This window comes from Grammomys surdaster, unplaced genomic scaffold (genome assembly GCF_004785775.1).
Source record: "Grammomys surdaster isolate TR1022 unplaced genomic scaffold, NIH_TR_1.0 338, whole genome shotgun sequence".
Classification (NCBI taxonomy): Eukaryota; Metazoa; Chordata; class Mammalia; order Rodentia; family Muridae; genus Grammomys; species Grammomys surdaster.
The window spans coordinates 1,070,151-1,094,834 of NW_021604757.1; the positions used below are offsets into that span (position 1 = coordinate 1,070,151).

At 52.2% G+C, this 24,684-nt stretch overlaps 1 protein-coding gene across 3 annotated transcripts in view; it reads left to right on the top strand.

Moving 5' to 3' along the window:
- Cd82 (CD82 molecule) overlaps positions 1-23,439 on the top strand; it is a 44,956-nt gene extending 21,517 nt beyond the window's left edge. For 2 of the 3 annotated variants that reach the window (XM_028778492.1, XM_028778493.1), the window contains exons 3-10: positions 5,259-5,341; positions 8,950-9,022; positions 12,687-12,811; positions 12,924-12,998; positions 20,559-20,660; positions 21,806-22,006; positions 22,227-22,310; positions 22,606-23,439. In XM_028778492.1, coding sequence (XP_028634325.1) covers positions 5,279-5,341; positions 8,950-9,022; positions 12,687-12,811; positions 12,924-12,998; positions 20,559-20,660; positions 21,806-22,006; positions 22,227-22,310; positions 22,606-22,683 — 801 coding nt within the window. In that variant the 5' untranslated portion in view covers positions 5,259-5,278 and the 3' untranslated portion in view covers positions 22,684-23,439. Of the gene's footprint in view, positions 1-3,687; positions 3,709-5,258; positions 5,342-8,949; positions 9,023-12,686; positions 12,812-12,923; positions 12,999-20,558; positions 20,661-21,805; positions 22,007-22,226; positions 22,311-22,605 lie in introns of those variants that run through there. The other variant, XM_028778494.1, reaches the window with a different exon arrangement.
- Positions 23,440-24,684: the final 1,245 nt, after the last annotated feature.

A 24,684-nucleotide genomic window follows, 5' to 3' on the forward strand; every position in this document is an offset into this window, starting at 1 on the left:
CATCCATCCATCCATCCATCATCCATCCATCATCCATCCATTCATCATCCATCCATCATCCATCCATCGTCCAGCACTGCTCCCTCCATCATTCGTCTGTACATCCAGTCTCACTGCATTCCAGGTACATCTATGTTGTACCTACTCATAAAGAAAACTGGATCTTCCCCTCAAGTCATCATACTTCTCAGGGAGACAAACCAATACATTGCAGCAACTTTGTTTGAGAGCCCACACATGCCAACCGTTTCACCTACATTAGCTTCTGGGAAACAAATTTAAAAACTAAAACAAATAAACAACCCCCAAAACAGGTTTTATCTTCCTCATTTCACAGGAGTAGAGTGAAGCCCAGAGAGGTTAAATCACTTCTCCAGGGGCACACAGCTAGGAGATGATAGAACTGAATTCAAACCTAGATGGCCTGATGCTACAACTCCCCTCCTGCAAGGTTTTCTGTTATCCAGTTCTACAGGAATAACGTCTCCAACAAGGATGAGTCTTAGGCTGAGGAGCAGTGGTGGTGGTGAGGGAATGTTTACAGGAGTGTCTTGGTCAGGCCTAAGATGAGTATCACAAGACAGCAGAAGGGAAAAAATATTGGTGTGTTCATTTTGTTGTATTAACTGACTTGGTAGAAAACCATGAGTTCAATAGTTTAAATTATACCTGCTTAGAAATGGCCATAGTTTTCTAGCATGGCTCCCCACGACCACTCCAGAACTTTCCTGTAAGGTGTGCTCGCTCACAGCTTGGTCACTCCTGCTTAACACACCCTGGCAGGAAGGTGTTTATAAAAAGTATTCAGAAGAGCATCTAATCTGGGAGGGGTTGCTAAGTGCAGTCCATTTGGGATGGACTTTTACACTGACTTCTTCACATAGAGTCCGCTCCTGGTATCTCGAGTGCCACCCCAGGGCCACCAGGCCCTGACTTCCTCTTTTCCTGGAAGGCAGTGCCATGAAGGGCCCACTGCACAGAGGGAGCCCACCCTCAGGAAGGTCCTCCCAGGACTGCTGCCAGAGCCAGGATCTGAACTTTCATCCAGGGACCCAGCCTGTCCTCTTCTAGGAGCAGTCAGGCCCTGGCCCCAGCCCGCTGCTCCCTTCCTAAGGTCTCAACTAAGGCCAGCCATGCCCTTTGCTACCTCCCACAGACCCTTGCTTTGATCTCCTGGCAAGGCTGGGCCAGAGATTATGTCCTGGGCTGGTGGGTGTGAATTTGAATTGCATGTCAATTTTGTGCACTGCAAAATGTCTGTTTGGGTTTTTGTGTTGGTTTGTTTTGTTCTTCTTTCTGTTCCATTGAGACACGGTCCTCTCAAATTCAGGCTAGTCTCAAACTTGCCGTGTCACTGATGTTCTAGGCAAGCACTCTACCAACTAAACTATATCCCAGGTTTTTTTTTTTTCTTCTAACTATTTAAAAATAGTCAGTCTGTACTTAGAACCCAGCTGTTAGGGGACTAGGCAGGGATTGGTCAGGCTTTGACCACCACCAACCCTTATCTCTATCTGCTGGGCAAGAACTGCAGCTCGACCTTTCAGATGGCAAGACATGTCCAGATAGAACCCTGTGCCCCCATAATGAGACATTGGGGTCTTCTCTAGGTCTGACAGTGATTGAGGGTTCTCTGAAGCTGGTACCCACTTCCCATCATGGAGCCACCTGCTCATGTCCCCAGCTGGAGTTGAACGGCTTGTGTGTTCTTATGGAGACTCTAGCCTGTCTACTGCACACTATGGAGAATGATCTTGCACTACTGCCTGTTGCACAGGCACAAAGACTTGTGGCCTAGACCTGTGACAGCTATGCCAGGGTCACCCATCACCTCTGCTCCAAAGCTGCTGCTCAGTTTCTATACTTCCTAAGGTGGTCCCCAAATCTCAATTGGTTGAGCTGCCTGCCAGTCAGGTACCACCTGGCTCTTCTTTCAGAATAGGAACCCACTGCCTCCAAAGTGAATTCTGTCCTTGCCTGTCTGCTCTTGGAGACCTTGGCCCTTTACTCCTTTGGGTCTCAGTTTATTTGAAGAGAACTGAAAGACTTAGCCCAGTGTGTGATAGGATCTGGGTGAGTACCAAGAGGCCAGCCACAGTTTTTAAGGCCTCAATACTGGGGAATACCAGCAAGCCTCCTGCCTGGGGTGGTCCTGTGCTTCCAAGCCTGAGGCCTCCTCTTGGTCTCCCAGCCAGAGCTCCTTCGAGCAGCAACCCTGGATCTTCGCCATCCATCACCTCCTGGATGATCACTTGTCTCCTGTAGGGAGCAGTCAGACATGGATCAGCTCTAAAGGCAGAGGTAGAGCCATTGAAAAAGAGGCCAAGCAGCTATGCTCAGGTGGTGGGTGGCAGAAGCAGACACCTGAGGGTAGAGGCCATCTCCTCTGGGTGAATGTTTGGAGAGGGAGGAGGCTCTCAGAGCCCAGCTTTCTCCTCTGCATGGAGCTCAAAAGTGCCAGTGTTTTTGTCCCAGCTCTGCCAAGGCCTGGAGAGAACTTCCTATGGTTATGTGGTCCCATGGTGGGCTAACAGGGCATAGGGCAGTTCTCAGCCAGGCTTGCCACTATCATGGTAGTCATTGGTGTTAGCCCAGCTGCCCTGTCTGCCCACCCATTCCAGTCTTTGCTTGTGTGAAGTCTGTCACACATGAAACTGCATTTTGTTTTGTTTTGTTTTGTTTTGTAGTGTTCTTGTTTTTATTTTGGTTGTTTTGGGGAAGGATGCAGTTCTGGCTAGCTTGGAAATTGCTGTATAGACTTACACCTTTAATGCCCAGAGGTAGAGGCAGGTGAATGCTTTGAGTGTGAGAACTAATTCTTGTGTGAGCTCCTCCCCAAGGGAACACTTCTGGGTGGGAGGAGCTCAGTTCTCACTCAGTCCTGGGCATTGGGCCAGACACAGCTTGCCTGACCCAGGCCCTCCAGGGCCTGTTGGGAGGATTAAAGGGCATGAGAACTGAGGGTGATTGTCCATAGCAGGTGCTATTTACTGTGACCACACCTTGTCCCTTAGCAGGCCCCATTGTTTGGATCCCACTCTTACTCTCTGGAAGCCTGTCCTGGAGACCCCACCTACCTACACAATGTAAGAGCCCAATAGTACAGAAGATGATCTAGACTCTGGAATTGTACCACAGGCCTGCCTCAGGGGTGCCCGCCAGGAGTGTCCTAACAGGCAGTGGGTACCAGCTTCTCACACTTAGCTTTCTGGACACAATCACATTACATTTTTTCTGTGGAGGAAGGAATGTCTCTGGCCTGCCTGGACCCAGCTGTTTCTAGGAATGTGCTGGGAAGAAAACATAGGCAGGCCTGAGCAACGCAGCTCCCTGATACATGAGAGCAGATCCTTGCTCTGGGAGCTAGCTTTCCTCTTGGACTGTTTATCCTGCAGTTTATAGCATGTTTGTGGAGGTGGCAGGCTGTCCTGGGAGGCACGGGGGAGGAGAAACAATAACTGCCCTTGTTGTGTCCGGGCAGACCTTCCCTGGGCCAGGCCTGGGCTGTGGCATCTCAGACTCCAGCTCTCTGAAGCGTGCAAAGTTTGTTTTTCCTCTTGCAGAGACTGTGTGGGAGCTGCTGAGACCAGAAGCACCTCACAATGGAAGGTTCCTGCTCCTCTGCAGTTCTCACACCCGGGCCTGACATCTCAGTCGATGGAACAGCCATTTATTTCCTCTCATCTTCCCTATAGTCCCTAAGTCCCTGTGAGCATTCATTTCCACTGTGTACGTGCCCCCTGAGATGGGAAATCACCACCCTCAAGCAGCCTTTCCTTTCCCTGGATGGTGTTGCTTCAAGTTGTGCCCAAAGCTGCCCTTTCAGAAGGGCATCTAAACTCTTAACAGAGCTGTCAAAAGGCTGAGGGGGCTCTCTTGGGAGACCACATGCCTTTCCCTTAGACCAGTCCCATCTCCAGTCTCTGTAAGTGTGCAGGGAAGAAGTGGGGCTCCACTCAGCAAGGGTAAAGGGTAGAGTGGGAACATGTCCAGAAAAGAGTGGGGGACCCATGTGTGCACATGGAGATTCTGAGAAGAAAGCGTATGAGCAGCCTTCACGCCCTCCTTCCTTCTGCCCTGGGTCCCCCTCCTCTTCCTCCCCAGAACTGCAGGAACACAGTCAGGGTCAACACTGCCCCACACCCTAGCCTGGCTCTACCCATGCAGCTGTCCCAGCCCAGCTGTCCCAGCCCAGCTGCTTGGCTCTGGCTCCTGGCATCCCATGGGTCCTGTCTGGCCTCAGGGAAGAGAGGGAAGCCAACTTCCTGCCTCTAGCTGAGCCCTCTAGCTCCCAGGGAGTTGGGGGGCATTGCTGTGGAGGGGCAGGGTACCTCACACTGGCTTCTGTCACTTCAGAAGAATGACTTGGATCAGGGTAACCACTGTGAACACCTGGGCAACAACCTGGGCATCCCACTGTAGACTGTCAACCACATCACGGGCTAGGGGTTGCAATGAAGCATCAAGGGAACTCTTGATTTTCCTGGGATCTGTAAACCTCCCCCAACCAAATTCTAAAAATGCTACCTACACTGAATTTTCAGGAGGAATGTATAGCCCCCAAATATGAATAGGTACTGCTCAATAGGATGGACTCCTAAGAGACATCTAAGATTGTGTTTTGGGTTTTGGATGAATGCTGTCTTGCAGAGATTATGCAAAACCTCCTCCCTGGCATGAGCACAGTTTTGCTACAGAGCACACACAGGAAGTATCTGTTTAAGATGGTGGCAGTTGCTATGGGGCAACAGGAGTAAGATTCTATGACTGATGTTTGTGTTTCTCTGCGTTTGTTGGATACTTTGTGATGTATATTTACTCCCTTTGTGAGAAGCCAAGACCTTTCCAGTATCTGCATCCCTAAAAGTCCCAGCCTTGGTCCTAGAGAGGTGCACCAAGCTGGGGAGCTAGCCCCAGCCTCAGTCTGGTCAGCCACTCCTGATTTCTTGGCCCTGTAACTTCTGCCATTGTCTCCCCGTGTGAGTCGTTGAGCCTGGTATTATGGAGGTGAAGGTCTTCCTGCCCTGTGTAGTAACATTTCTCTGGACCAGAAAATCATACCTCCTAGCTGTGTGACTTTGGGCTAGGCATCCAACCTCCCTGTGCCTCAGCACCATGTAAAGTAGGCACAGTACTAGCTGCTCCTTGTGAATGTGCTGAGATGGCTGGTGACAATGGCCCTGGCTGTCTGCCCTGCTGTGCCCTCCACCAGTCCCTAGCCTGTCTCCCTCATCTGTTCCCCTTCCCTGTCTCTCCAGGGAGCTCCAGAACCTACAGGATGGGGTCAGGATGCGTCAAAGTCACCAAGTACTTTCTCTTCCTCTTCAACTTGCTGTTCTTTGTAAGTATGCGACCCCCAGGGCTCCAGCCTCTCTAGCCCGCAGGCTCTAACTGTGGCTGCCACAATCCCTAAAAGAATCAGGGATAGTGGAATGGAGTCACCTCTCCCAGCAAGTTCTCTGACAAAGCAAAAGTTCCTCCCCACAGCCCTCTGCTGGGCTGGGGGTGGACTCATCCCTCCCTCAGAAGGCAGGGTGGCAGAAGACAGCCCTCAGTGTGTCTGCTTTGTTCTTCTCCTTACCACACCCCCTGCCCATTGCCTATTACAGTTCAGTTTGAACAGGCCCCCAACACCCCACCTTGAACTCTCAGAGGCCACAGGGGACATTCTTCCCCACAACCCCCTACAGACTCACTAAGTCTCCCCTCCCCCAGGCCTGCCCAGATGTGAGCTCCGTGGCACATCTGAAGCTGGTTTTTCTGGGGCCCCAGGCTTCCCCTCTGGCCATCCTGCCTTGGTGTTGCCAAACCCCTGGTGTGCTCATGTATACATGAGTGTGTGCTTGAGTGTGTGCACATGGGTGTGTCCATGCATGTGTGTGCACATGAGTGTGTGCATGTGTGTGCATGCATGTGTGTGCCTATGAGTGTGCATGTGTGTGCATGCCTATATGTGGTAGGGGTGTGAGCAGCCTAAATGGGCTTCCATTGTTCCAGAATGCTATTAGGGCTGTAGCTTCTCTGTACTGGTTCACCCTAAATAGTTTTAAGGCATAGATTATATAGTAGGTACTTGCCACGACCAAGTTTCATGTTTTATTGTGTCTAGACACAAGTATCTTTGAGAGGCAAGGGATAATTCTCTCACTGCATGTGCTGGGGTTTCTCTGATGTATAAATGAGTTCTTTATAAGGGGAAGTTTTACATTATAAGTGCATAGGATTATAGGAACTTAGAATATTTGAAAAGAATCATTTTAAATTCCCTTTCAAAACTTTAGTCCAGAACATGGTACTTAAAGAAGTGTTTCTGATACACGTTCATATATGTATGTACACATTATGCACACACAGGTGGACTGTCCCGGCATGCCCCACCCTAGGTCTCTCCAAGGACCTAGGACCAGCATGCTGGTTCCACCAGGCCTCAGGCCCTGCAATGAGGGCATCAGCCTCAGAACTCACCTATGCTGAGCACACAGAGCATGGTGCTGCCCTTCCCAGCCTGGCGGGTGGATCCCTCCCCTCTGGCTTCTAGGGAACAACTTCCCAGGTAGACAGAGCAGGTGGTCCCAGGCTCCTGGGCCAAGGGCCCAGCGAAAGGGACTGCAGGTTAAGTCCAGCATGTTATTGCCATATCCCAGGCCTTGGAAACTAAAAAAAGGAGTCAGGGTTCATGCTTGGTGAGGTGGCAGAACCTTCTGTGCAGTTCAGGAGATACAGTGGAAAAGGGCCGTGAGCTAGTAGAAACAAGAAAAGGGTGGATGGCTTGGCCTGGGTATCTCCCCTGTGCTTCTCTAGGCCGACTGGTAACCAGAGGCCAGGGAGCTGGCACTGCAGGTGCTAACTGCCTGCTCATTGGTCCAGGTGCTCATCCAGCCAGGCAGGAGAAGCAGGTGGAGACAGTGCTTATTCATTCCTTCTCCAGCACAGGGCCACGGGGCTCTGTGCTGGTGACTTCGACCCAGGACAGGTCAAAAATATCTCCAAAGTGCTGTATCGTTACTAAGCATGTGCAGACCACTGTTGCTCATTGTCCCCTACCTACTGCAATATGGCATGTGTACAGCATTCCGGTGTCAGATGTCAAGCATTGCAGGACATCTAGAGGGAACTGAAAGTGTAGGGGTAAGGCTGGGGTTGGACTTGGTTGGTAGAGTGCTAGGTCCTAACCACAAAGGACCAGGCCAAAAGTAAAAGGAGGGTCAGCCAGGCAGCGGTCACCTGTAGCTGGGGAGAGAGGGTCTCTAACTGTGTCAAAAGCTTAGTTTCTCCTGTGCTGCCTTGCTGGTGAGTTTTCATGATTTCCCTACCACTGCCTCTAAATGCTGGGGTTGCAGCACAGATTTTTATGTGTATGCTGGGGATTTGAACTCAGGTCCTCACCTTACAGAGCAAGCTCACCCACCCACTGATCCATCTTCCAACCCCTCAGGAGGTTTTTTTGTTTTGTTTTGGGTTTTGTTTTTTTTTTGGGGGGGTTGTTGTTTGTTTTTTGTAGTAAAAAAACAAAGAAAATGATAAATTTAAGCATAGTTGTTAAAATCCCAAGTATTTTTATTTCTTCATTTAATGATATGAAAAGCAAATTCTGACCTGATACAGAAGTTTTCTAGAATGTTCACAGCAAAAGACTGGTAGATCCAGATGATCACATGCACACAGTGACCCCAGACACCCCTACACTTTAAATGACCCCCAGATGTCTCGTCATGCTTGACACTTGACATGGGAAATGCTATACATACAGTGGCCATATTGCAATTACGCATGGGCACATTAGGATAGAGTTCAAGTTTGCTAATACACACTATAACCAAACAAAAAGCAACATAGGAGAGGAAGGAGTTCTATGACCTTACACTTTCCGGTCACAGTCCATCACTGAAGGAATCCAGAGCACAAACTCAAGGCAAGAACCAGAGGCAGAAGCCATAGATGAATGCTACTTGTGAATTCACTCATAGACCGTGCTAGCTTTCTTATACTCTGCCTGAGGAATGGGGCTGCCCACAGTGGGCAGAGCTCTCCTGAAACAGTTAACAACCAAGACAACCTCCCCCATGTGACCACAGACCAATCTGATGTAGGCAATTCCTCCAATAGAGCTTTCCTTTCCAGTGAGTCTAGGCTGTGTCATGTTGACAGTGCTAACTCGGACACATGTTCAAACTTTATTCCAATCTGTTTCTTCCCTCACATTCTAAAACATCTTCTTCAAGTTGTTTGAGGTTGGAAGGCCACAGTGCCCAAGGTCAGTCCAGGTTTAGTATTCAGAAGCTCCTATACATAGAACTTTTAGGGTGCTGATTGGTAGTGGGGAGGGGAGGCCGGGTGTCTGGACCAGCAGACATGAGGCAGTCTCAAGAAACTTTTCAAATACATTGGTAGAAACATCTGGTAGGTGGATTACAGCAAATCAGGGTGGGGATCTCTGTTGTAGGCCTCAGATGCTATCTGATGACATTCTTAGTGTTTGGGTTGGCAGAAGCTAGTCTTTATATGTTCCAAAGAGATTTTCCTAAAAATCACAAGAATGTTAGGTCACACACAAGGTATGCAATAAAGGGCTATTTACAGGTCTAAAGACAACACAGTAATTTACTCTCAACCTGCAACATTCCAACTCTCCACAACCATAGTTTCTCATGGCTTAATTAAACTTGGAGGCACTTCAGCTCTGTGTGGCTTTTTTTTCTAGAAACTTCAGTCCACAGGAAAAAGGGTACCAGTGGGGGTAGTGTGTGTGTGTGCATGAGTGTGCGTGTGTGTGTGTGTGTGTGTGTGTGTGTGTGTATGTGTGTGTGTGTGGCAGAGGGGGTTCCCTGGACATTCTCAGGATGGAGGTGACACCTGTGTCCTCCTACCCTTCCCTCTGTTGCTTGGGACTTGGACAGCTTTCTGACCCACCTGTTTCTGGGCTTCCTCTGACTGCCTCTTTTTTTGCAGATCCTGGGTGCTGTGATCCTGGGCTTTGGGGTGTGGATTCTTGCAGACAAGAGCAGCTTCATTTCCGTCCTACGTAAGGCACCCCCTGCCCCACAGACAGCCTGCTCTTGAGGGGAGGGACATGGCCAGCTCCTGTTGCTGACTGCTGCACAGGGGGCCCTTGCCAAGGTTCCAGGACAAATTCCTGCTCAGAGACAAAGTCACCATTGTCTGCAGATCCTTGGGTGACTGGGTTGGGGGTGGAGGGACTCATTCTCTTCAATCTCAGAAAAGTGTCTCACATCCTCTGTTCCTGCATTTGAATGCCCAGTGAAATGCAGGCTGCAGTTGCTTCCCACTTCAGAGAGCCAAAGAAGGGAGTCAGGAATGATGGTCAGTCAGGTGCACATCGTGCCCTGATCCCAGCAGCCCTGTTCTGTTCTTATTGTACCGGTGAAGGAACAGAGTCATTAAGACACTGGTTGAAGTTCACACAGTACCTGAATAGTGATTTGCAAGACCCAATCCCAGGAGGTCTGGTCCTGGATGCAGCACAGGGTGGGGTGAGCTTCCATTTAAGACCTCTTCTGTTCTTCAGAAGAAGAGGTGACCAGCATGGTCTGACTGAAGGCATAGGGTCTAACCTCCTTGCCTCCTCCCTTAGGAGGCCCTCCCTCATGACGGGCGTCCTATCCCAGTTCTGGGCGGGGAGGAGTGCAGTAACATGCCAGGAGCACTCTGTGCCAGCCATTCCCCAGTGAGTGGCAGGCCCTGGCCCTCTTCATTTCCAGCAGCTGTCCCAAGCAGCTGGATTGGACTCTGGCCATTCTGACAGCTGCTTGATTTAAATAAGACAGAACCTGGCTGGGACATAGAGAGAAGGGTCTACAGCTGTCGTCCAGGGTCCTCAGAGCCAGGCTCCAGGAGGAATAAAGATGACCCTACAGTGAGCTCTCAGGACACTCCAGTGCCCTCCAACAGGGACAAGCCCTCCTTAGAACTGGCTCTGGCTTGATGGGTCCAGCCGACATCAGCAGGCACTGCGCCAGGGTGCAAAGTCCCGGCCACCTCATTCCTGCCTGTGCCCTGCCCTGTGCAGGCAAGCTTTAAGGGCTCTGACTCTCAGCAGCTCTGTAAATTCCAGGCCCAGGTCGCACCCATCACACACCCACTTCCAGTGGTTGTTCTGTGTTTACAGCAGTCTCCAGGGGCTCCCAGGCAGCCAGGGCCCAGAAACACAGATCCGTGAGGCTGGAGGAGGTGAACTGCTATGATATCTAGGCCAGCATGGGCTATAGGGTGAAACTTGATTTCATAAAAGCAAAACAAAAATCTAGGACATAATATAAAGAAAAGAAACCTTCCCCAGGCACTTGGAAAACTGAGGCCGATTGAGGTACTGTTTGCAAGGGAGAGTCAGAATGGGACACAGGGCTCCTGGCTTGCTGTATGCCCTAACTGCCCCTTGCCTAGGCACCTTGTGAGTCCCTGGTACTGGGCCCCACTCTTCCCTCCATCATCATCCCCTTTGCAGAGAAGAAAACCTTAGGCATAAGGAGGTAGAGTAACCTGCCTGAGGGCACACAGAAGGTAAGGGGGGAGATGGGAGCCCAAGTCCTGGCCCTTGCACCACGTGACTCCTGTGTCCCTCATGGTGGGATCTTCAGAAGAGAAAGCAGACAGGCTTGGTTAAGAAGGAGCTCTGGGTCTGGGAGTTTTGGGGAGGGGTGTCAGTCATCACAGGTCTGCCGCCATCTAGCTGTGTGGTCTTCAGCAGGTTACTTGACCTCTCTGTACTGCTTCACCTACAAAAGAGGAATGACCCAGTGTACCACATGAGACTGAGACCACAGAATCTCACTTCTGTGTGAGGCACAGAGGTTACACACCTGTAATCGCAGCCATTTGGGAGTTAGAGGCAAGAGGACCAGAAGTTCAAGACCATCCTCTGCTACAGAGAAAGTTTGAAGCTAGCCTTAGCTACATGAGACACTGTCTCAAACAAGCATACCAAAAAGAATCTATCACTTCTGAGTGAAGCTTTTAGGGCTGCTCCAGGTGAATTGTGTAGTGGATGCAGTTGACCATGAGACACTGCACAAAGTCCCATTTTCCAGAGGAGGAAGGAGGAAGTGGCTTGCCACTGGTTCTGGCAGCCTGATAGAGCTCGGTCACCTGACTGGGGTTCCTTCAGTTCCTATGGCCTGCTTTCTACCTCCTGGTTCCCCTGCTGGCCGAGTCAGACATAGTCTGCTGCTGTGGACAGTGCAGGAGACACCTGAGGACAGGCACTAGTCAGTGGCAGGTTCAGGCAGCCTGAGGCACAGTAGGTCTTGGGGTCTCACAGGGCAGGCTCCCTGCACCGCAGCCTCCCTAAGCCTCCAGAAAGCTCCTAGGAAGGCTCAGATACAGATTCAGAGAGTACCGGAATGTGCAAAAGGCTTTAGTCTCAGGGCCTCGCTCAGGGCTGGTACATGACACCTGTTTTATCCCAGCCAGTCTGTCTTCTGGAGCCCAGACTAGAGTGTCTGGCCTCACTTCATCTCTTACCCCCAGAAAGTGAGGCCAGTGTGAGGAGCTCAGCTCCAGGAGTCCCCACTAACCCCAGGGCACTTTCCCAAGCTTCTTGGAGGCTCTGAGCAGAGTGGGAAAGTGCCTGAGAGCCTGACAGCAAGGACGGTGGGCCTGGGTCTCCCTGAGTTCTGGAACAGGGCCTCCTGCCATCTACCTCCCTTCTGTGTCTATCCAAGGACACAGCCCTCCCCACCCCACCCCACCCCAGAGCCACCATCTTAGTGAGCAAACAGTGAGAATGAACAAGCAGGCCTGTGTCACCCCTGCTGATGGCCCTGGCTTGCCTCTCCCCTGGAAGAACATATGAAGGATTCATTTTCCCTCCAGCAGAGCTTGGCCAGAAAGGCCCTGTAAGAACTGGGTCTCTGAGACGTTCTAGTGCATGCCAGCACTAGAATGATCAGTCTAAGCTAGCCTAGGCTCTAGTAAGGCCTTCTCTCAAACAGAAAACAAAACAAACAAACAAAAGAGTCCCCCTGTTGGTGAGCATGGTGGCACACCTTTAATCCCAGCAGAGGCAGGCTGAGCTCTGTGAGTTCGAGGCCAGCCTGGTCTACATGTTGAGTTCCAGGACAGCCAGGGCTACATAAGAGAAACTCCATCTCAAAAAAACAAAACAAGACACAAAGTCCTCTCTTACCATTGCACTCCACCTTCCCTTATGAGGTCTTCCCAGACCTCCAGTGCCATTCCCTGGTGGGTCACCACTTCCCCCACAGGCCCAGCCTTCCAGACTCTCCTCCCTCTCGCCTTTGCACTTGATGTAGCTTCTGCTACCTAAAAGCATGCCAGACCCTGCACCAGCTGATGTTTTCCTATCCTATAGCCTCTCCCCAGCCCATGTCCTGGCCAGCATGGGCACCTATAGGTCCTCAACAGAACCTCTGTGGTATCTGCTTCCTGACTCACACCCTCCTCCTGATGTCAGGTCTGGCTTGCAGGGTCCCCTAGGAAATAGAACCCAGCCCCGCCCTCCTGCACTCAGTCAGGGAAAATCAGATGTGAGGTGTAGAGAACAAAAGGAGAAATAAGAGCCCTTGGCTGGACGGGAGTGGTGCACCCAGGACCGGGACAGGGTAGGAACATGGCTGCCCCAACCTCAGCTCTGGGGAATCAGACAGTAGACCTAGACTGCCTTTGTCCTGTGGTTCACACCTCACCAGGTACATGCCCTTCTCCTTTAGAAACCTCTTCCAGCTCACTGCAGGTGGGGGCATACGTCTTCATCGGTGTGGGTGCCATCACCATGGTGATGGGCTTCCTGGGCTGTATCGGTGCTGTCAATGAAGTCCGCTGCCTGCTGGGTCTGGTGAGTCAGGGCCATGAACCTGTGCTGGCCCAGATCCCCAGGGTAGGAATTTCTTCCCAGGGTGGGGGCAGACACCCACGGCCCATAGCTGACTCTGCACCTTTGCCTCCAGTACTTCGTCTTCCTTCTGCTGATCCTCATCGCACAGGTGACTGTAGGGGTCCTCTTCTACTTCCATGCCGACAAGGTAAGCAGGTGAGGTCCACTGAGGCAGGTGCCTCACGGCAGGCAGGAAGCCATTCGGTTGTCACAGATGGCCCAGGAGGTCATGGAAAGCCCCCTGCACAAGGGCATCAAGGTGTCCAAGGTGCTGAGAGTGGCCAGCCAGATTTGTCTCCCCTAGTGGGGGGCAGGCAGGGTTGGCCCTCTGTCCCTGGGGTGGGGCGGGGTGGCCCTTGTGGCACTTGTAATTGAAAGTAGGATCAGTAGAGATTGGGCTAGAACTTGAGATGGAAATTGGATTTCTGTGTGGCCTTAGACTGACCAGTTCCCTCTCTGAGCCTGCCTTACCCTCAGTAAACAAGGACTCTGGGAACCACCAGTACGTGACTAGGTAAGCAGCTGATACATGTGAGGCATTTTTTGTCATTAAAGCTCTTGAGTGTGTGTCAAATGCTACCAGTGTGCCACAGATGAGCCCAGGGAAGGATCTGAAGACACAGACATTAGTCCTTTGTAAGCAAAGAAATGTTCAGCTCTTGGGGTGGAAAGTCAGACTTACTATAGCTTAAGCCCAAAGGATGTCTGCTGCTGATTTCTCCACAAGTCTCCTTTAGAAACTCAGAGACCAGTCAGCCCTCGCACTGGGAAGGAGTTTCTGTAGTATGGCACCTCATGGTCACAGGATGGCTGCCACAGCACCAGGCACAGCGTCTGTACTGTTGTGGTCAGAAGTGAGGGCATTGCCAGCCAAGGCCATCACTTCTTAGCCTTCTTGCCCTGAGTCATGAAGGCACTTGAGAAAGTTTAGCCTGGAGCCTTCAGACTGGCTGTTGGGAATTATGACTGCCCACTGCTCAGGTCCAAGCACCTGCTGTGTGTACTGGCACCATCTAGAAGCTTCACACACATAAGCTCTGGATAGTAGCCTTGCAGGGCAAGTTCCATGTGGATGGGAAAAACAAATGCTTTTTATTGAGACAGGGCTCATTATGTAGCCTAGGCGGGCTGAGAACTCAAGAGATCCACCCACCTCTGTTTCCTGAATGCTGGGATTAAAGGTGTGTGCTGGCATGTCTGAAGAAGTGGATGCTGAGGAAGACCGTTGGTCACAGTCACCTGGACCCCAATATCTCTGTTGCTGGGTTCACACGGGCCACAGACAAAGCTTAGTGCTCACCCTGTCGCACCCATGGCATCAGTAGTCACCAGCCGGGTCACATGAGAGGAAGGATCATACCCAGGCCTTCATCTTGCTGGTGGAGGAATCAGAGGGGCCCTGCTGCCTTCAGAGGCCCCACTGGGGCCCCCGCTGAGCCCTGGGGCCTCTCCCCCATCCTGCCTTGCAGCATGGGGCAAGGGCTTGCTGTGTAGCTATCGGTCCCCAACTTTGGTCCAACATCAGCCAGCCGTTGGAAGAACTGAGGAGCCTGTGCTGTGCTATTCACACAACAAGCTTGGTCATTTCTTGAAACCCTGCAGGAGATCAGAACGAACGGGGAGGAATCTCATTTTCAGATGTGGGCGCTGAAGCACAGAGAGGTTCAACAACTTAACTCATATTCACACAACCAGTGAACAGCAGAGGCAGGATGAGAACCCAGGCATCCTGGTTTAATGGTTATGCTGATAAAACATTAGCTGTAGTGGCTCCTTACCTCAGTCTGCTTTGGTTTGTAATGCACACCCTGCCTGTTCTCCAGGTGAGCTGGGCTAGCTCCCAGCATGAGCATTGGGCGGCTGCAATCAAAATGAGAGAAGAGATCCTGCACCAGGAGCAGAGCCGCCATGATAGCTGAACCATGACCGCTGAGGGCTGATCTGAGCCCTGAGCCTCCAGGTGGCCAAGGCAAAAGAGGAAATGAGGGAGTCACTAGATGAAAGGAAGCTCGCCTGGATGTCAGGGAGGAAGCCAGTGGTTAGGGTAGGGAAACTTCTTACCCAGCAGGATGTAGGGTCAGGTACTCATTTCTCCCTTGTGGCTTTTCTGGGGACTCAGTAGAGGTACATTGCAATGTCTTTAGGTAGGAAGCGGTGGCCTTCGTAGGGGGTCTGAGCCACTGCCACCCCACCCCTAGTAGAGCCACCATCCCTGGGTGAGGACAACACCACCCTCTGGGTTGGCATCAACCCCATATCAGGGGCCAAGCTTGAACATAACCTGTTTTAGATTTACATTTTCCATTCAAGAAACAGAAACTCACAAGAGCCAAGTGAGTTTGGCCATAGTCACACACTCAGCAGCCTCAGAGTGACTTCCCCAGGTCTGTGGTAGAAGCTAAGGAGTCCAGCCTCTGGGTGCCTCCAGCCCCTGATCAGGACTGGCTGAAGAGTCAGGCTCTTACCCTTTCCTGTCCTGTGTGCCCCACAGGGCTTCCTCTGCTACCGACTACCTCAGGCTCCATACCCCACTCCTTCCTCCACAGAGTGAGGGATCCCCTATGCTGGGTGAGGTTTTGCCCCTTCACCCCTGAGTCGGAAGAAACATAACCCCCACCCCCACCCCCAGGCACTTTGTAAATCACAGCAGGAGACTAAACATCCCTTGGTAATGTTTATTCCTGCAGACAGGCACAGCTTGGAGGCCGGTAGGCCGGGTAGTGTTTTTCAGGGCAGAGGAAGAGGCCTTCTAGAAGATGGCTGCTGTCTCCTCAGAGGCCCACTCAGAACTGGTTCTGAGACTCCAGGGAGGCAGTCTCTTTCTGCCTCAGCTTCCTCTTCTGTGGAGTGATGCTTCAGGCCAGTCTTCCTTATGTGTATCTCTAGCAGAAATGTCCTCTGAGACAGCAGCTGCAGCCACTCAATGACTGTATGGCCCACGAGCAGGACATCAGGCCCCCTGTGCCCCATAGACAGTGTCCCTGGGGAAGTCCGTGCGTTTAATCACACCCCAGACCCTTCTGGGCTGTGATGTCACCAACCTTTAATGGTTGCTCTGAGACCAGGTTTCATGTACTCCAGGCTGGCCTTGGAGTTAGTATGTCAGCAAGGATTTTTGATCTTGAACTTAGGAAACTCTGTACTGCCCCCTCCCAAGTGCTAGGAATACAGTCATTGCCACCCCTCATTCCCCAGGCCCAAGTTTTATTCAGGTGGGGGATGAGACCCAGGGCTCTCTGTGTGCCAGGAAAGCACTGAGTCACCAAGCCACATCCTCAGGCTTCCCAGACCATCTGTAACATCTGAATGCTTCTAGGCATCAGAACCCCCAAAGGTCTCCTCCCTGTGCCGTGTGGACAGTGGTAAGGTAGAGGGTGCAAGGCCCAGGGCCCTTCGCTGCTCAGCAGACATCGTGGCATCAATGCTAAGGAGACTTTGCTGGGCCTGGGTGAACAGGTAAGCACAGTGGGTAGCCGCGCCCACCGTGCTCAGAGTTAGGATAGGCCAGGCTGAGTGAGCAGGACTCAGGGTGCTGTCACAGGGACTCGGGGTGCAGTCATCATCCAATGGCTGCTGGCTGCTGTGCATTCTCCCAGCCAGGGTCGGGAGCAGAGACCAGGTCTGCCATTCAGGGGTCCTGCTCCTTGGCAAGCTCGGATGCTGGCTGCTGTGTGGTTTGGGTGAAGTTATACATACTCTGAGCTGTGTAGATGTCTAGGAAGGATTCTGCTGATCCTTTCTAGGGCAGCAGAGAGTCAGGGGCCCAGGAAAGAAATGAGGTCTCCTGCTTCCCTGTTGACAGGCTGGTTTGGCTGCAAAATGACAGCCACGTGCTAGCTTCCTATTGACATGTATAGAGGTATTAAGAACCTGGATTGGGTTGGAGTCTAGGGCCTGGAACTACAACCTACAGCGGAAGGGCTTCGTTGGGGGGGGGGGGGGGGGGGGGCAGATTGCTTCAGAGCAATGATGTTAAGGCCTGAAGTCACAAGTGCCTCAGGCCTATGTGGCAGAGGTGGTAGGCCAGGTTCCCAGAGACAAAACCTGCCCTGTGAGTGGTCTGCTCTGTGGGGAGGGAATGTCTCAGTTAGGACAGATGGCCCTTTCTTCCCAGCTGTGAAGGGAGAAGGCAGCTGGCTGTTGGTTGCCCAGGGTCATAGAAATGTGGGTGGAGTCTCTTCAGGGAGCCAAGAGTCCTAGAGTCTGGCTCTGTACAGGCATGCAAACTTACTGTCAGCCTGTGGTGACTGGGTGCATGACACACACCTGTTTAACAGCCGACTTCTAGAATCACTTGGGGTGGTGATTAGAGGTGACAGGCCCTGCCCATGGCCCCAAGCCAAGGGCCTCATTCCTAGAAAGCCCTTAGAGGAGCACCAGACAGCATCTTGAGTGGGACCCCAGGGAGCAGTCCTTGGCTGTTCTGACACTTTAGAGAAGACTGCACTGTCCTGCGGAACCTGCCGAGGGACTGCGGAAAGGAGGGCAGAGTGCATCAGCAGCTCTTTGGCCCAGGAAAGGACTTAATTGCTCCTGTGTAGTCCAAGCTAGGACTTAAGGGGACCAATACCAATGAGACAGTGGGGACTGAGCTGTGGTGAGCTACTTGCACTGAGAGACCTCACCCTGTAGCATGCTTTTGTGGGGTTCTGCACTCCCCATGACAGGAAGCCTTTAAACCGAGGATGGGAAAGTGTGGGAAAGAGTCTTTAAGTTGGGTGCTGGGCTGCCCTTGAAGGTCCTCAGCCATTTACACTCTGAAACAGCATTCAGCCGGGGAAAATAACAGTGTAGGCTTTGGGGGAGGACAGTCTTGAGTGAGGTGGGGACTGACCAGGAGGAGGCCTCCAGGATCCTGGGAGCTTCATGGATCGTGGTTATGGAATCAGCTGCTAGCTGGCTGTATGACCAGGAGGCTTGCTATCCTAAGAAATGGGGGACCTGTGGACTCAGCGGGCTCTGACCCTTAGATGGCCTATGGTTGGTCTGATGCCTTGGGAAGATGTGAGCCAGGGACATTGCCCTTTGAGGTCTCTTTAGGAGGGATAATTTGACAAGTTTGGGAGGGTGGTGGGGCTGACACCATCCTAGGGACCAACTAAGGGGACAAAGAGACCCCTAATGAGTCATGAATTTCAGTGTCTTAAGCTCTGACAGAACTCAGCTCCTCTCAACTGCTGGTTCCACTCCTCTGTTGGTCTTCCCCTCAGGTGGCTTGTCCCTCAGGGAGCCTGTCAACCCACTGCACTAACACAGAGGCCCACATACGTGGCTGTACAGCACCAGGTAGCAGCCTGGGTCTCTGACCCCAACCGTGTCAGCCACATCCTGGACTACAGGATGCAAAGTGATTTCCATGGAAATCACCCACCCTGGTGGAAATCACCCAGGGCCTCTATCACTTGCTGGTATCTGTGACAGGGTTGTGGAGGAGGTAGGGAAGTCCAGCTGCCATGACAACCACACTGGGAAAATACAGAACCCTGTGGCTACAAAAGGGGGACCTACTGCCAGGGGGCGGATGTGGAAGTGAGGGGGAGATATGTCTTCAAGACCTGGGAATTACCAGCTTACTAGAGACTAGAAGCTAGGCCCAGATAGGACAGCCAGACCTAAGACCTGCAGGCAGACAGCCCAGTTGTGGGGTGTGCAAACCACAGGCGCTTCTCTGGCCCCAGTTAAAATTCTTCTGATGGGCACGTGGTTGAGCACTGACAGAGCTTTGCAGGTGGATGGCAGTCTGGGTTCTGGGAGCAGACAAGCTCAAGTCCAACCTTCAGTTCTTACACATGGCTGTGTGCTTGGCTTAGTTCACGAGCCTCTCTAGGCCTGTGGTGGGGGAACAGGGCCAGTCCATGGGCCACAGGTCAGGTGGGAGGGTCGGTTGAACTATCTCAGTAAGGGCATTCTGTGAAAGTCAGCCACTGCTGTGCTGTAGATTGGAAAGATCTGGAAGCTGTAGAATTCTTCAATGCTTTTTCTTTGCTTTATCTTTGCCTGGTTTTTGTTGGCTAGGGTGATTTTGGTTTTTCAGTAGGGTCTCAGGTAGTCTAGGCTGGTCTCATGATGCCTATATAACCAAAGATGACATTGAACTTTTCACCTTCCTTTCACCTGCTGAGTCTCGAGGTGTGTGCCACCACGCCCAGTGTATCCAGTGCTAGAGACTGACCCCAGGTCAACCTAGACAAGTTCTGTACCATCTGAGCCACACCCAAGTCCATGAGGATTCTTGAAGATGATGTTAAGAGCTTTACTGGCCTGAGAGGTCTGGGCTGTTTCCCCAGGCTGAACAGGGAAGTAGCTAGGAGCCCAGATTGTTGGCCCAGCTGGAGGAGGTGGGGCATCCTGGGAACACTACTCAAGGCTCCCTTGGGAGGCTGGCGAAGAGCATCCTGAATCTGAAGAACATAGTTTGTTAGGAGGAGAGGCGAGTATGTGGCCTTCCTATATACATAGGAATCTTTCTGGTTCTTTCATGGGTAAGCAGGTGATGGCAGCCAGCTTGTCTGGGCTGTGTGTTAGAGGGAGGTCAGCAGGAACTGCCTTGGAGGCCATGTTTCCACCTTTGTGAGTGTCACTTCGCTCTGGGGCTAGCTGTAGATCTTTCTCCTCCTCACAGCTGGCTGTTAGTGAGAAGCCGTGAGGCCATGGCCTCTGTTCTCTGAAGCCCTCCCCTGTCTCACACCCCTTAGCTTCCTCATACCAGGTAGCGCAGGATTCCCCAGCTGATGGGGACTACTAGTAGTCAGGATATGGACTGTGAAGTCCCAGGGAGGGCAGCCATGGAGGGCCCCTACAGATCTTCACCCTACCCCCTCCAACAGTTATGAGGACCTCAGCTTCATGTGGTGCCACTGGCTGTAGGGAAGGGCAGCTTGGTCACATGGCTGAGGCTGAGGGTCTTCTGGTTGGGGTTCCTGGGCTGCTTGCCTGAAGTCTCAGAGCTTTCCTGAGAGACTGCAGCTCATTCCACACAAGCAAGAAATTGGACACGCTCTGCCTCTTATTTTCACTATCCCTAGGAGATGGGTCTTACGCCCAGCCTCTGTAACGACTAACCATGGGGGAAGTGTGTTTATTATCTGTACCCATACCTAGCTGCCCCCAGCCTACACCCACACTCCAGGTGAGAAAAGAGACCCTAAGCCCAAATACCAAATAAGCTATGGCGCCATCATTTAGCCCTAGACAAGGATGGCCAGGGAAAAGTGACAGAGGGGTAGGAGAACCACTGTTCAGTAGAGCGGCCACAAGGCCTTTCTGAGGAGATGAAGTTTGACAGGGGAGCTAGCCATGTTCAAATCCAGGGGAACAGCATTTTGAGCAGCAGGGACAGCACAGAGACAGCAAGAGGCCTTGTGTAATGGAGCATAGCATGAAAGAGCAGGGAACCAGGGCTGGGAAGACTTGGGCAAATGGTGTGGGACTTTGTAAGTCTTGAGAGGACATTGACATGTCTCTTGAAAGTTATGGGAGCCCACGTCAGCCTTTTCAGCCTCGAAAGGAAAAATGCCTGGTGAAGGGCAGGCCATGGCTGACAGGGTTGGCACTGAGGAAATGGGCACTAGAGATTACCAGGACGGTGGATGATCTGCAGCCATGGGCATGACCTGGGATTGCTGTGGTAGAGGAGGCAGGGTGTGAGCATGAGCAGCCTTGAGTCCCAGGTTCAAGTCCACCCCTGACCCTCGCACTCCCTCTGCAGCTGAAGCAGGAGATGGGGAGCACAGTGATGGACATCATTCAGAACTACACCTTCAATGCCACGAGCAGCCGCGAGGAGGCTTGGGACTATGTGCAGGCGCAGGTGAGGACGGTTGTTGGTGATGAAACAGCTCATCAGCAGTCTTGGGTCTGAGTGACAGTGACATGGTATGGCTGTGTTACTCTTGGAGACAAGACACAAGTGCTCTTGGGCCCTAAGCACAGTCTTGGAGACAGCTCCTGAGCTCACAGTGCTGCCTCTTCTTTTTTGGCCCTGGAAAGGTTGTTCCTTCCTGGTGTCACAGAACAGGTGAAGCCTGCCTGTCCCTCACTAGGGCAGAGGCTGTGGTATCTACTCTTCTCCCTTTCTGTCAGAGCTCTTGCCAGCTGGGGGAATAGCATGGAGTTCAGTTTCCCGTACATGCTTGGCGCGCCCCCTTCTGGCTGTTGCAGATGAGAGCTTGGGCACAGGAGATGGCTCACCGCCCCTACACACACCTGTGATTTGATTTCCCAAGGAACCCACAGAGAGCAGTGTTAACTTCCATCCCAGAAAGCCTTTCTGCCCTCTGGATAGAGTTGTTTTTTTTTGTTGTTGTTTTTTGTTTTGTTTTGGCTTTTGTTGTTTGTTTGTTTTTGTCTTTGAAACAGTGGAATTGATCTCATCTCTTTTCTCATTTTGGTGACTAGGAAGCTCTGCCCCAGGTTTCAGGTGATTGTGCTAAACACTGGCAGGTAGCCTTGGCCTTGACTGGTCTGTCACTGGGCTCTCAGGAAGCGTGTGGCACATTGTCTGCCTCATCGCGTTAGGAACCTTAGTTCCTGTTTTCATTTGTGGAAAGCTCAGCTCAGCTTGAAGTGGCAGAACTGGGATTTGAACCCAGCACCTGACCCCAGAGCCTTGTGCTCAACCTTTGCCACCTGACAGACAGCCTTGCATGCATTCCGTACACCTGTGCTGACAGGTCTTTCACCTGAACTTGCCTCCTCCATATGCATATGGTAACAGCTTCTGATTCTGGCTCTCCACTGTGTTGGTAGTTTGTGCTGTTTCTCAGAAGCCTCTTGATGTCCCTTCTGATGCACAGCACTGAAGCTCAGTCGATGAGCAGTGTGCATCTCCAGCACCCCAGGGGCACAGCGACCACCCCAGGAGGCACACAAGTGGCCAGTCTGCCTCTCCACCTGGTGGGGGGCTGCTTAGGATGGGCTGAGTGGCCGATCAAGCAACCTGTCCCCACTGCTCAGGTGAAGTGCTGTGGCTGGGTCAGCCGCTACAACTGGACAGAGAACGAACAGCTGAGGAACTCTACCAAGACCACTTACCCATGCTCCTGCGAGAAGATGAAGGAAGAGGACAACCAGCTCATTGTTAAGAAAGGATTCTGCGAGTCCAACAACAGCACTGTGGGCGAAAACAACCCTGAGGATTGGCCTGTGTACCCGGAGGTATGTGTGGGGCTGGAAGTCAGGAGCTGGACTCTACCACCCTGAGAAGGCCAGGTGTTCCAGCTCCTGGATGTGCCCGGGCTGTCATTCAGGACTCCTTCCCTCGTTAGTCCCCTCCTCCCAATCTGCACTCACCATTATCTACAGGTGCATGAGGGGTCTGCTTACGGGACAGGGCCGCTGCAGCTGTGCGCAGTGGCTGACGTGAGTCTTTCCACAGGGCTGCATGGAGAAGGCACAGGCATGGCTGCAGGAGAACTTCGGCATCCTTCTGGGCGTGTGTGCCGGTGTTGCTGTTATTGAGGTCTGTCCCCCTCTCCCATTCAGCCTTCCCCTGGGTTCTGTCTCACATATCCCTCCCCAACTACCCTTGCATTGCTGCTTTCCTGTAAACTGAGTGGTCCATGTGCTTCTAGAGCTGCTCTGACCTCAGCCCATCTGGCTGCTTGACGTCAGGTTGGGCACTGTCCCTTTCTCGGCCTTCTTCAGCAGCCTGCCTGTCTGCCTCAGGATGATTATGACTAGAGCCCAGTGTGGAGCTGGGTGGCAGGGTTCTGGGACCTGGGCTGGCCATCGTGACTTGGATCTGTCCTTCACAGTTGCTGGGGTTGTTCCTGTCCATATGTTTGTGCCGGTACATTCATTCTGAAGACTACAGCAAGGTCCCCAAGTACTGAAGCTGCTGGCGTCCCTACTGTCCTGTGTGTCTCCACCTTCAGCCTTCCACAGGGCCTCTCTGGCTTTTTCTCACGTGGGCCGTGCTCCATCCACCATGGAGGCTTCTGGCCCATCCTGGGAAGGTTTACTGGGAACTTTCTGGGCCTGTGCCCTTCTCCCTGCCTTTCTGCTACCAATATGGGGCCCTGGCTAGCCTGTGGCTCTTCCTCCTACTGCCTGGGACATTTTAACAGCTTGAAATGGCTCCCAGGATTACTGTACACAGGATAGCTGGGTCTCTACACTGAAGTCATATTATGTTATATTAAAAAACCAGGGAGGGTGGGCGTAGCACCCATGGGTGCCCAGGGAAAGGCCACAGGAAAGGTTAATGGGGTTTTCCCCACTGTGACACTTTCTTCATGGGTTTTCCATGTCTCTGTAGAAGACAGGGTAGGCAGTTCTTCCACACACTTGGAACACTCCCCCCAAGCTCAGTTCAGCAGGGAACTGAACTGAGGGGCTGCCTGGGGGACTGCCCCATAGCCTCCAGTGAGCTCTTCTTGGTGAAGGACCTGACAGCTTAGGGGTATGGGTCCCTCAGGTCTGGCACAACCCTGAGTTATCTGGATGAGAGGAGGATCTGGACTGGTGTTTCTTGGCAGCTGTCCCCTGTCCCCTGGGCTAAGGGTGGGTGAGGCTGTGCCTTACAGGGTGGGGGAGGGGTTCCATACGCTCATCTCTGAAATCAATTATTAAAGGAGGGTTTATAATGATCCAGCCTGGAGGTGGCGTCCTGAACTATGGGGTGGAGAGGATGGGGGTGACGGGAAGGAGCCATGGGATGAACCTGAAAGCATCGTGTGGGGTTCCTGTGTTACAGCTGATACCAGTTCACATTTGCTGTCATTCCTCCTTAAAAACCTGGGTACAGGTGCTTGGAAGGGGGCTGTAGAGATCCAGGAAGCCATGTGCTGTGTGGCTTCTTTCTAGAACATCAGGTTTCTGTTAAGACTCACAGAAGAAAACCTTTTCGTAATAAGCAAGGCAGGTAGGATGTGCAGAATTAGGGCTTTTTTGAAATGGACCATCCCTCAAAGCCTCTGCACACTCAGCCCGGACAAACGCAGAGCCAAATGACATGATGAGGAGACACCCACACAGGAGCAGATGGAGGGTGGGAGGGACGGCCCAATGAGAACTTCTCCCACTCACCTGTGGGGGCCCTGGGGGACTGGGAAGACCTCCCTTCCCTTCACTCCTAGTGAGTGGCTCTCTAGGCTGTGGAGGGGATGCTTCAGCAGTACCCACCAGGGGGCACTGCTGCCCCATTTTAGGAGCTCAGGCAACCAATGGTTCCTGTTTACTGCAGGCACCTGGCCTGCCTCAAGTCTCTCAGTCAGTGGGGACACTTAAGAGGATGCAAACTCCAGAGTTCAAGAGCGTGGGAGGGGACTGGGGCTGAGACTGCAGAGCTGGAGAGGACAAGGAATCTGCCTTCGTGCAAACCAGGGAGTAATTCCTAAATTGAGTTGACTTAGATTAACAGGATCTGGTGAGACTGAGACAAAAAGAGAAGAATGACTAAGACTCAGCCAGAGAGCCTGGTCCTGGGACAGAAGGTCAAGAGACTTTCTGTGGTCAGAGGCCGTCCATGTAAGCTCACTGCTAGGCCCATCATGGCACCCTGTGACAGACTAGGGTCCCAGGAAGCCTGGGTTCCCTGAGAACATCAACCACTAGGACTTCTCTCACCCCCTCTCTGTCTCTCTGTGTGTCTGTCTGTCTGTCTGTCTCCTCTTCCTCCCGCTCCTCCTCTTTCTTCCTCTCCCTCCTCCCTCTTCAAGCCAGGGGTTTAGCCAGGCAGCATGAGCCCCTGTCTGAGACCTGAAATGAGCACTTACCATGTTCCAGGGCTGGTGTCTCTGAGTAATGCTGGCCCAGCTTTTTCCATTGATAACCTTCCCTCCCCTAGAAAGTGTCACTAAAATATAAAGTTGGGCATAGTGTCACACCTTTAA